The sequence below is a fragment of the Camelus ferus genome, chromosome 9 (genome assembly GCF_009834535.1).
Source record: "Camelus ferus isolate YT-003-E chromosome 9, BCGSAC_Cfer_1.0, whole genome shotgun sequence".
Taxonomy (NCBI): domain Eukaryota; kingdom Metazoa; phylum Chordata; class Mammalia; order Artiodactyla; family Camelidae; genus Camelus; species Camelus ferus.
In genome coordinates this window covers 63,040,492-63,053,005 of record NC_045704.1, presented here as the reverse complement: position 1 = coordinate 63,053,005, position 12,514 = coordinate 63,040,492, and the positions used below count along the sequence as shown (strand labels likewise).

General features: G+C 36.9%; 1 protein-coding gene across 4 annotated transcripts in view; it reads left to right on the top strand.

The window, feature by feature from the left end:
- LRIG2 (leucine rich repeats and immunoglobulin like domains 2) overlaps window positions 1-12,514 on the top strand; it is a 49,095-nt gene that overhangs the window by 31,224 nt on the left and 5,357 nt on the right. For 3 of the 4 annotated variants that reach the window (XM_014561883.2, XM_032486999.1, XM_032487000.1), the window contains 7 exons: window positions 654-725; window positions 864-932; window positions 5,193-5,356; window positions 6,998-7,318; window positions 8,357-8,638; window positions 9,825-10,274; window positions 10,873-11,037. In XM_014561883.2, the coding sequence (XP_014417369.2) occupies window positions 654-725; window positions 864-932; window positions 5,193-5,356; window positions 6,998-7,318; window positions 8,357-8,638; window positions 9,825-10,274; window positions 10,873-11,037 (1,523 nt within the window). The remainder of the gene's footprint in view (window positions 1-653; window positions 726-863; window positions 933-5,192; window positions 5,357-6,997; window positions 7,319-8,356; window positions 8,639-9,824; window positions 10,275-10,872; window positions 11,038-12,514) is intronic. The other variant, XM_006187846.3, reaches the window with a different exon arrangement.

Genomic DNA, 12,514 nt, shown 5'->3' with positions numbered 1-12,514 from the left:
TGATTGGATTGTATCTATTTGCTATGGCTGGAAAGCCTGAACCTCTGACTCATCCAGTAAAAGAAGATGCTTTGTTGTTTATTAACATTTTTGTTTTTTGGTTTGTTTTTAATTTTGTTTCTTGTTGGTGGGACACTCTCTCTGAAAGGGCACTTAAATGGAAGTTATTTATAGAACTAGAATTTTGATTAAAGTAAAAGAAATGCACTGAGAAATCAGAATTGAATCAGTAATCTGTTTAATCATGTGAGATTTGTAAGTAATTTAACTAGCAAGAGAGGATTCTCTCAAGTAAGATTTTAGAATCGTCTCCCATGAGAATTTCTCCAAAGCTTCATCTGTATTTGTCTGAGTGTCTTTGACCTGATGGTCTTTCACTAAGAAGGGAGAAACTGGAAATGTAATCCAGTTTCTCATATGAAAACTACGAGTGTATCTGTGGTCAGGATGGTTGTTTACGGGTACCTCACTGAGCGCCAAAGTCTTAATAGAGGCCTTTCTTCTGTGCTTTGCATTGGTTAATAATAAAGGTTCTGAATTTTCTTAAAAATGCATGTTAAGCTTATTTTTACTTTTATAGGTAAATGTTTGTTCTAATGAATTTAATTTTGTTTAGTGGAAAGCTTTATTAGAAAGGTCTGTTTGTATTTCAGAATCTTACAAGGAAATCAGATTAAGTCAATTACAAAGAAAGCATTCATTGGTCTTGAATCCCTTGAGCATCTGTAAGTATTTTGTATCCATTTTGCTCAGTATATGAATAATCTTTGCTATTAGCAGAGGTTTTCATGACCATTTAAAATGTTTATATAACTTAATTGTAGAAATGGTGACTGGTAATGTTTCATTTCTCTTCATTTCAGAGATTTGAACAACAATGCTATAATGTCTATCCAAGAAAATGCTTTTTCTCAGACTCGCTTGAAAGAACTGTACGTAACTTTGTCTTTTTTGTCACCAAATAGATCGTTATCCATGCTTGTTGTGCTTAAAGGGTGCTGAATGTGAGCCAGATGTTTCCCAAAGCACACAATTCAGGCAGGAAAAAAGAAAGTGTTAACATTTAGTTATTTTAGTGGCTGGGTATAATTTAAAAATAACTCAACATTGAAAAGCCAAGAGTGTGAGGCACCAAGACCTGTTTTTTTCCTTTGCTGCGGATGCTTTTGGTTAAAGAGTACTTAGCACCACTCCTTATGCTTTATGTATACCCTACTGTTCCTTTTTTATGCCCTCATTCCTTTTCGGACTATTGGAGGCATATGTTCCCAATTCTTACCCTTTGGGGTAGAATACAATTAAGGTATTATATAATTTTTTGGAGATGATCTAGCTTTTTCAGTATAATGACCAGAGAGAATGTCTCTAAATTTGTTTGTTCAAGCTACTAAAATGTTCCAGAACTGTTGAATAGTTAATAATAGAAACATACGTATCATTTTTTTACCTTTTTTCATTCATGATTTTAAAAAAGTGTTCTCATTTTGCAGGGAGAGGGGTGGTTAGTTGGGCAGTGCTTTTAATTTTAAACTCTAATGATTGGACTATTTAGCCAATGGTAAGGATCAACAGACTACATCAATTTATCTTGCCTTGCCTGAAACCTACTCAGAGAAAGTAGGACCAAAACTGATTCATGACAAAATAAGGATAGAAATTCAGAATAAGCATTTAGAAACTTTTAGAAGAATTTGATATTACGGTGACACTTTTGTTGAATTTTATGAGTATTGGTTTACAACAGATTAGGAATTTAAGAAACTGATCCTTCTCCACATATAGTTTGAGATGCATTGGAAGTAGGTTAGTTCAGACTGTCTAGGTTTAAATTCTTGCGCCATTCTTCACAACTAGGTGTTTAGCCTAAGACTCAGTTTCCCTTCTCAAAATGGAAATAGCAGTACCCTCAGGGTCATGTGAGGATAAAATGAGGTAATTTGTTTATTCAAGAAATATTTATTGTCTTCTGCTATGTAAGTTACTGTTCTAGATGCTGAAAATGCAGCAGTGAACAAGACAGTTTGTCCACGTAGCGTATTACAATACTTTCTATAAGGAAGATAAATAGTAAACCAGTAGGTATATAATATCTCATCAGGTGATAAATGTTCTGAAAAAAAAAAAAAACAGCTGGGTCAAAGGTGCGCACAGTGACAGAGATTGCTATTTTAAAGTAGCGAGGGAAGGCTTTTCTGAAGATAACAGCCTTTGAGCTAGGACCTTAATGAGATGAAACGGCAAAACATTGAATGCTGGGCAGAGGGTGTTCCAGGCACAGGGAAGAGCAAGTGAAAAGGGTTTGAGGTAGAAGCTTGCTTTTTCACTTGAAAAACAGCAAAGACACTGGTGTGGCTGGAAGACAAGAGCCCAGGGAAGAGTGGTGGGAGTTGGGGTCAGAGAGTTAAGCAGGCCTGATCACGTAGGGCCTAACAGGCCATGAGGAGTTAGGATTTTTTTCCTCCTAAATGCATTAGAAAGCTTCTGAGGGTTTTGAGAAGATGTTCCGCACAGAGCCTGGCACATAGTAAAGGTGAATGAATAACGAAAATAATAACAAAAGTTAAAATGTATGGAAACCATCTTTCTGCCAGATTTTTGAAGTGGCTTTTGGGGGATAGGGGGAAGGCATCTCTTGAGATATTTTGAGTTATTTCTCCTAAGGCTTAGTTTAACTTGAAAAGGTACAGCTTACTGCATATCAGTATTACTTTTTTTGGTTGTGATAATCTGAGGGCCAGCAAGAAAGTTTTAACTTTTGTTAAGAGAACACAGTTTAAAATATAATTTAGATAGTAAATGAAAACAGTTATTATAGTTTCATTCTTCAGAGTCATGTAGAAATTTGGGAGTTGGTTTGAACAATCTGCTAATGTAGGAACTCTGATGCAACTTTTTTACAGAGAATTTTTAGTCGCTTTTAGTACTTTAAATTTAAGACATATTTATAGTACTTTTCACATCAACACTTATTAAACTATCTCTTAATACCTTTTGGTGTTCTTCATAGTGCTTTGCATAAATATTGGGGGGTGGGAGAGGCAAATATAAATTAAAAATTTTTTTGCTTTAAAATTATATAATCATGGTAGAAAATTAGAAGATACGGTTAAATCAAGAGGGAAAGAAAGACTGTTAATATTTTGGTATATATCTATCCATACTTGTTGAGAGAGTACAGGGTACTCCATTAGACGTGTGTGGGCAAGGTTCATTAGTTTGTGAAGGGTGGAAAGATGAAAAAGAAACAGAAGTGAAACGAGTTAATGTGAATTCAGTGGAATCTGTGGCCAGGTACTGTGTCAAATGCTTTATTTAACATTTTTCTTTGAGGCAGGCATTCTCAATCCCATTTTCCAGAAATAGAAACAGATTTTAGAGACATTCAGTATCTTGCCTAAGGTAAGTAGTCGAATTAGGATATGAGTCCAGGTTTCATGAGCCAACTTATACCTAAGAAAGCATACACCAGACCACGTCACTCCTCTGTTCTTAACCTTCCAGTGGCTCCCCATCACACATAGGAAGAAAACAGCTCAAGTTCTTCCCTTAGTTTATAAAGCACCCGTATGGCCTGCTCCTACCCCGCCCAGCTCTCTAACCTCAGTCCCATCTCTGTCCCCTCACTTTCTATGTTCTAGCCCCAGTGGCCTCCCTACTTTCCCTTGAGCACACTAAGCATCTGCCTCAGAATCTTTGTGCACAGTTTCTTCTGTCTGTGACACTCGTACCTCAGATCTTCACGTGATTTATTGCTTCACTTCTTTGAGCTCTTTGTCCAGAATGCCATCTCTTCAAAGAATCTTTCCCTAACTGCTTTATCTAAACCTGTAGTGGCTGTCTGTGTGTCTTTGCCTAGATTTGTTTTTCTTGATAGGACTTAACTTTCTGACACTACACTTTGCATTTGTTTGTTTATTGCTTGGCTCTAAATATGTAAGCTTTGTGAGGGCTGTAGCCCCACCGCCTAGAACAGTGCCTGGCATATAGTAGACTCAGATTTTCTCTGTGAGTGAATGGATATAACATAAGAATTCTTAAGTGCAAAAGGTAACTTTTGACCTGCTTAATTAAAACTACCCTTGATAAAATATGGCTTTTGGAGTCATCCTTAAAGACTCTTTGAAACTTTTTTGGAAGCAGATCTTAGGTATTTTATATCAGACTTTAAAACAACTTGAGGATTTTGATGGTGTACACCAAGCAAGTTACAATGTTCTTAAAGTCATTTGCTTCCCCTACTTCCAAGTGGATGGGACTTTTAAGGGGTCATTAAAAGAAAACATTGACTTTTCAGATATATTTTATGGGCCTATTGTAACCACAAACCATTTTTCAGTAGTTCTTTGTTTAAGTTGCAGTACGCATTGCCACAGGGCTGAAATACATTTCGTCTTGATGAAATAACTTGAAAATAATTATATCCTCTCCACAACAAAAATGTCTCTATGTTCCAATATATTTAATAAGCTTTTCCCCAAACTTCTCTGGGAACAATTTTAAACCTCAAAAATTTGAAGGAAGTTACAGTGAACATCCATATACTGTTTACCTACATTCATCAATTGTTAAGTTTTTGCTGAATTTGTTACTTATTTTCCCCCTCTTCTCCCTCCTTCCTTCCTTCCTTCCCTCCCGTTCTCTTTGTCTCTGTCTCTTGCCCTCTGTCCACACATACTTGTATACATGAACAAATACACTGTTATTTTGCTTAACCAGTTGAGAGGAGGTTACAGACATCAGACATCATGACACTTCACTCCTAAAATATCTTAGCCCATATTTCCTTTTTCTTTTACAACCACAGCACTATTATCACACCGAATGAAATTAACATTGATGAAATGTTATTCAGTGTGCAGTCCATACTCAGATTTCCACAATGTCCAAAAATATTCTTTGTAGATACATATTTTCTCAGTGAAGGATCACACTTTACATTTGGTTGTAATGGCTCTTTAGTCTCCTTTAATCTAAAACAGATCCCTTACCCTTGTTCCCCCCTACCCCTTTTATTAGTGTCTTTCATGGCACTGTCACATTTGAGGAAACAAGGCTGACAGTCTGAATTTGCTCTCTCATGGTTAGATCCAAGTTAAACATTTTTTGGCAAGAAAATGCATAGATGTGTAGTAAGCTTTTAATGCTGGAGAAACATGGAATGAAAAGTAAAAGGCACTTTTTTTCCTCTGCAGGATTCTGAACACAAGCAGTTTGCTCTGTGACTGCCATTTGAAGTGGTTGCTTCAATGGCTGGTTGATAATAACTTTCAACATTCTGTGAATGTAAGCTGCGCACACCCTGAATGGCTAGCAGGGCAAAGCATCCTGAATGTGGAGCTGAAAGATTTTGTCTGTGGTTTGTATTTTTGTTTTAAAAGTTTGTATATTACTCATGTACTATCTTAACAGAACTAAAAAAACAATTAAAATAGAATGCTTTCCCACTAGCATATCTATTTCCATTTTTACATTTTTCTGTAATATTTTTGTATTATAATTGTGGCTTAAGTTTTGTATTCTTTGACTTAGTGTATCATAAGCTATTTTTTTTTTACTCTGTGTGTTCTTAAATGATCATTTTTAAATAAGGTCAGTATAATAGCATCTTTATGAATGTAGGCCTTTCCCTTTTTAGAGGGATTGTTAACCTTGGAGTAAATACCTAGTAGTAAGATTCTGAATCAAAAAGTATGAATTTTTTTTGACAAAGTCACTCAAAAGTGTGATTTTATATTTAATAGATCTTGAAAAGTCCTCAGGTGTTTTCCAAATAGATAGCAAGAGTTTATGTTGTCACCAGCAGTATATTACTGTACCAGTTTCATTTGGTTTCTATTTTTGATGCATTTCTTAAGAGTAAAGTGGCACGGTTTCAGAGTGTTGTGGAGGGGAAAGGGAGCACAGACAAGTTGTCATGAACAAGTTGTCTTGATTCTAGCAGTTACTTATAATTTCAAGTATGCATTTATTTTTTTTTCCTCAATTTGGAAATTTTTCTTTTACACTTTAATTTCCTTTAAAGTAGAATAACTGATTTTTAGTTTTACAAAGTGAAACTTTTAGATTAATGTGTCTGTGTTGCAAAGCAGTCATAACTCTGATCGTTTTAGATACCTGTGTATTGTCAGAGCTGTTTCCACAATCTACTTAAAGATGCTTAGGCCATTTGGAAGTTCAGATGCACAAATAGTTACTTTGTTTTTGCGAATTTTAAAGAAGAAAACAAAGAACCTAATAATGATTAAATTCTGCTTACCTTGCCGTGAGTGCCCTTCTGACTTTAGTTTTAAATATAAATACACATGATGTATTTTATCCTCTTTTCTTTTGGTTATCACTTTTATGGCATGGTGAAATGTTACCCAGTGAAGCTGTTGGTTAAGAATTCATATGCCTGCTTCTCTGAATCAGTCCAATGATGTATTATTATTTATGAATCTATAGTTTATTAGCCAGTCCTAAGCCAATCTTCAGTTGGACATTTGACACTTCAGGAAATTTTCATTATTTTAGGTGAAAGTTATGCACAAAGTAGTTTAAAATAATGTTTTATTAATAAGAATACCTATCATTATATGTTACACACACACACAGGGTAATAGAATTAGAGCTTATTTTAAAATCCCTATATTTTTCCAGTAACTGGTAATTTTTAACAGTTATTTTTCCAGTAACTGGTAATGCTTAAGAAGTACATTTTAAGCATACGTGATAGTAAGGTATGGGAGAGTGCTAAGCCCTGAAGTCTGAAAACCTGGGTTCCAGTCCAGACTCAGCTGCTGCTGTACATACCTTTGAGCAAGTCATTTGACCCTTCTGGGCTTCATTTTCCTCGCCTTAAAACAAGGGAATTGGATTCTAGCTCTGCAGTTCCTTTCAATCTTAACATGCCATTTGTAAACTGAACACAAAATTTTACATAATTTGTTTTAAAATGGAATCGGTCGAAGCAAAAATAAATAACTGACTTGGCTCCTGCCACATTTCTTTCCCTTAGACGATTTTCTCAAGCCACAGATAAGAACCCATCCTGAAACCACAGTTGCTCTAAGAGGCATGAATGTGACTCTGACGTGCACTGCAGTGAGCAGCAGTGATTCACCCATGTCTACTGTGTGGCGCAAAGACAGTGAAATCCTGTATGATGCCGATATTAAGAATCTCGTTCGTTATCAGCAACAAGCTGGAGAAGCTCTGGAATATACTAGTGTTTTACATCTTTCCAATGTGAATTTCACAGATGAAGGAAAATATCAGTGTATTGTTACTAATCACTTCGGTTCTAATTATTCTCATAAAGCCAAGCTGACTGTGAATGGTAAGGAACTATGCTCCCAGATAATTTTGTAGTTAGGAGGAATTTTCATGTTTAATTTTTGAACCATTTGACCAAGGAAATGAGGCTAAACTTGATATTTGGCAAGGAGTCCTTACTATTTTTGTCTTTAGGGTTGTGATAATATATAGACTGGATTGCTAGTTTGCACACTTACTGTCCCTAATCAGTCTTTGACTGAGGAGTAAAGGTGAATTCTGCAGCCCGAGGAGGTAGACTACTTTCATTTTTATTTATGCTCTTGAAAAAGTTCTTTTGAAATTCTCCATTTGCTTTCTAGAACCATAATTCTATTTTGAAAACTATGAAATTTATTCCTGACCCTGTTCACAGGGCCTTCCAGTAACTGGGAGAATTAGGACATTTCTGGGTCTCGTGATCGTTTTCATTGTCTAAATGTAGTCATGCAGAATCATTTTTGAAAATAATACTCATTTTCACTGCAGCTGTAATAAAACCAAAACAGCTTGATTTATCTATCACCTATTAGATTGAATAATTACAACATTTTAGGCTTTGTGCAACTAAAAGATGTACATGTGTCTTGCTTCTGGTTGTTTTAGGAAATGTTTGAAGACATAAATTCTTTCTATCATGCAGTTGCCTTGACAGGTTTGTAGATGTTGGCATGGGAAGTATGATCAGTCTCTTAGTAAGACAGGCTGTCATAGTAGATACTGGTTGTAAAATGTGGAGTTCAAAAAGGTTTGTGGCCTCTGCTTTCCCTGTCCCCATCAGGGAGATCAGGTGGGTGTGTCATGCATTCTAGAAGTTAGTCATCACTGTACCCCAAATACTCTGAGGTTTTGGGGGGAGATGGCCTCTGAAGTTGTGTTTCCGATCAATCCAGAGAGCATGTCTTAAAGAAATGGAGCATTACAACAGTTGGTATTTTGCCTAACAGATTCTCCCTTCTGTGTGTGTGTGTGTGTGTGTGTGTGTGTGTGTGTGTGTGTGTGTGTGTGTGTGTGTGTGTGTTTCCCCCCAACCACTTTCCGTTGGTGATCTTTCTTGGAACAGAGATGCCATCTTTTCTGAAAACTCCGATGGATCTAACTATTCGCACTGGTGCCATGGCCAGATTAGAATGTGCTGCAGAGGGGCACCCTGCACCTCAGATTTCCTGGCAGAAAGATGGTGGTACTGATTTTCCTGCGGCTCGAGAAAGACGCATGCATGTCATGCCAGAGGACGATGTCTTCTTCATTGCAAATGTGAAAATAGAAGACATGGGAATCTATAGCTGCATGGCACAGAATATAGCGGGAGGCCTCTCCGCAAATGCCTCACTGACAGTGTTAGGTATGTTTACTGCACCCTGGGTCCCCCACTTTTGTGGGAGCCTTTCTATTGTGGATCTACTTACTTTTGATCTTAATGGCAAGAAGAGTCTTAAGTTTGAGATTTCCCGTGTGATCCTTATGTCTTTGTCACCTTGTTTTGCCAATTTATGCAGAGTTATGTCAACTAGGATATTAGTGAATCAGTTAACTGAAATCTGGGGAAATGCTGAGGGCAGAATTAGAGACCTTTATCACATGAATTGAAAATTCAAATCCCTTTATCCTGTTATATCTCCCTGTGTAAGTTTTCTACTTCATGTGTATGTTTTCAATATTCAGGAGTGAGTATACAGCTTTATATTGCTTCTCATACTGCTTCTCAGAGAATTTAAGACAGTTTAACTACTATCCCCCTAGTTCATTAAAAAAAATTCTTTTTAAGTTGAAAAAGAATGACTGTTTTCTGGTTAGATTTTTTGTTTTCCTCCAAGTGTGCTCCTGTTAATCCTGTGCTCTGGTAAAATCTCCTTTCCCTAAAGATTTCCCCTGACAAACCTATTTTTTTCTTAGGAGAAACTTGTCTTCATGGGAGCTCAATTCCAAGGCAAATTTTACTTTCTAGTTCACTATTCCACTAGATGTTAGGGTTTTTAAACTTTTGTTGCCTTGTGTAATTACTTGAGTAAATCAGAAAAATAAATTTATTATTTAAAAATTTTAAGATATACAGAAAATAAAAACAGGAAAGTCTCTCAAATACTGTTAAAGACTTTGGCATATCCTAGGCTTATTTTAACACTCATTTTATGTGTTTATATATACCTACTTTTTTCCATTTAATACCATATTACAGGGTTACCTTGTCATTAAGTCTTATAAAATATATGGCTATACTGTAATTTGCTTAATCACTTTTTTGAGATTTTTAAAAAATGTTTCTTATTTTTAAAAATTGCAACTAAGTTTGTAATAAGCATCTTTGTATATACATTTTTTAATTCCTTGCTTAGGATAGCTTGCTCAAGGTGGAAATCCTGAGATAAGATTTAGATTTTTTGAGATACTTGCTTTTCTGGAACATTAACTTCTAATCCTCCCAGGAGGATAAGAAAGTGCTTATTTTATCATAACCTCATTAGTCCAATTCAGTAGGATTTTTGGAATAAAATTACCTAATATGACTTTTTAATATGTCTTTCTATTAGAGACACCCTCATTTATTAGACCCCTGGAAGACAAGACAGTGACCCGAGGTGAAACTGCAGTGTTACAGTGCATAGCTGGAGGGAGTCCTGCCCCTCGCCTCAACTGGACCAAAGATGACGGACCACTGCTGGTGACAGAACGGCACTTCTTTGCTGCAGCCAACCAGCTTCTCATCATTGTAGATGCAGGGCTAGAAGATGCTGGGAAATACACCTGCATTATGTCCAACACTCTTGGGACAGAACGAGGTCACATTTACCTAAATGTCATTTCATCCCCCAATTGTGACTCTTCCCAGAGTAGCATTGGGCATGAAGATGATGGCTGGACTACAGTTGGCATTGTCATCATTGTTGTGGTCTGCTGTGTTGTGGGCACCTCTTTGATCTGGGTCATTGTTATTTACCACATGAGAAGGAAAAATGAAGACTATAGTATCACAAACACAGGTGAGTTAACAACTATTGCTTATACTTGAGTTAGGAATGTAATACAGGATTTGTTGTAAAATATAGAAAACTAAGCAGCTTTGATACTTCATGGGTGGTAGAAGGAAGAGGTTTTCTGTTAAAAGTCCTACTTCCTTGATGCAGTGGAGCCTCTCTAATGAATAACTTTAAGAATTTGTAGACACTTTACCCAAACTTTGCACTTAGAAGCAATCACAGGTGCAGCTTCTTTCTTTAATGCCCAAGGCTCATTTCCATTGTAATTTCCCTGTGAGGAAGCATAGAGTCCTTACGATGGAGATCAGCCTTCACGCTTCTCATCCTGAAATCCTGTGAGAGAAGAGGCTCAGCCTGATAGATGGTGAAAGTAAGTCTGTGGATAAAATTTCAGACTTTAGTTTTTATTTCTTTTTGCTAACACTTTTAAAATGAAGCTTAGAGGAGAATTCTAGTGAGAAATAGTTTTCAGGGAAAATTCTAGAAGCTGGTGAGTTCCTAGGGACGTAACATTTTCCTGGCCAATAGTACCAAAGTAGAATACATTTGCAAAATAGTCTTCCAAATGTTGGCTTAAATTGCCTAACTTTGAAAGTTACAGATGTTTCTTTTACAGAGGAGCTCAATCTGCCTGCAGATATTCCCAGCTACTTGTCTTCCCAAGGAACACTGTCTGAGCCACAGGAAGGCTACAGCAACTCTGAGGCAGGCAGTCATCAGCAACTTATGCCTCCTGCCAACGGATATTTACACAGAGGCGCTGATGGTAATGACTCTTTGTTGTCTATGCTTAAAATTTCAGCTAGCCCTATTAAGTTTATTTTTCAATGTATAGATTTCCCCATTAACCTGAAGCAATATTTTAAAGTAAGATACTCAGTGAAAACATTTGGCCTCATGCAAAACAGGATGAAAATTGATTGAAGTCTTAATAGGGAAGAAAATCATCTGACAGTAGAAACACATCTTAAAACACAGGATTGGGGAACACAGTAGAGGCTCCCAAAACCAAACATTGTTATGGGAAGGAGGTGCTCTGGAAGCTTATTTCAGGTGTCTTTTACCCTATTCCTTCATGACCACCCTTCAGACCATGTCCAGGGGAGGTTGTTTCTCCTGCTGACAGGTGGATATTCACTACAGTTGCAAGGGCATTGATGATTCTCAGCATGTATTGGAGAGCATCAGAGAGAGAGAAAGTCATCACGTGAACCTGACTTCTCAACACTTCTTTCCCCTCCACTCCTCCCTTCCCACAGAGGGTGACAGAACACAGGGAGATGAATTAAGGGATGGAATTGAGTTTGATTCCCAGTTCTTCCCAGCCATGTGATCATGAAGTCACTTAAAGTCTGAGCTTTAATTTCTTCATTTAAAAAACTTAAGTGTTTTATAAAGCATTTCTCTCAAGAGTCTCACAGATCCTTTCAGCAGATCTGTCTGGTACTTCATGTGCTTTACAAATGGAAGGTCTACTTCATTGCTACAGAGATTTTTTTTAGTCTGGGTGTTAATAGAACTTCTCTGTATAATTGATAAATTGGATTTTATTTTGGCTTTCCAAGGAAAGGGGGGTATTACTAACTTTTAAAGAATACTTAAAAGCCTCTACTCTTTGAAATTTGAAGGAAGTAACACTGCTTTCTGGGTTAAACTGAATTACTTCCATTTCTTTTCCAGCTCTAACACTCTGTTGCTTGATCATGACTAAATAACGTGCTCTTTATTTTTCACTTTCCTCTCTTTCATCACTCAGTTTTCAGAGCACATAACGGTCCACGGAGCCCATTATTAAACTTTTACTTCTGCCAGACACACATTTGTCAGGCAGGATCTTGACCATCAGAGGCTTTCTCTAGGGGTGCTTTTAGCAATTAGTGTTGCTTATAACCTCTTGACTCACGAAAGTAATGTGGGCTTTTGTGAAGCAAAGTCAACATAACTCGTTATTCTTTGCTTTAGTTTACTTAAGCCAAACATGTGTCTGGTAGCACAGTGCCAGCCTTATCTTGGCTCCCCTGATTTGAGTATGTATGACCTTATCCAGGCTGGACAAAGATGGTTTAATGTAGTATTCAGTGTTCAGGAGCTTCAGTGCTGGTGCCAGAGGGCCTGAGTTTAAATTTCAGCTTTCCATTCTGGCAGTATGTCTTGGGCAAGTTACCTAACCTCTCTGTGTTGTAGTTATTCCATCTGTAAAGTGAGGATAATAATAGTACTTACCTCTTAGGGAATGTTGTGAT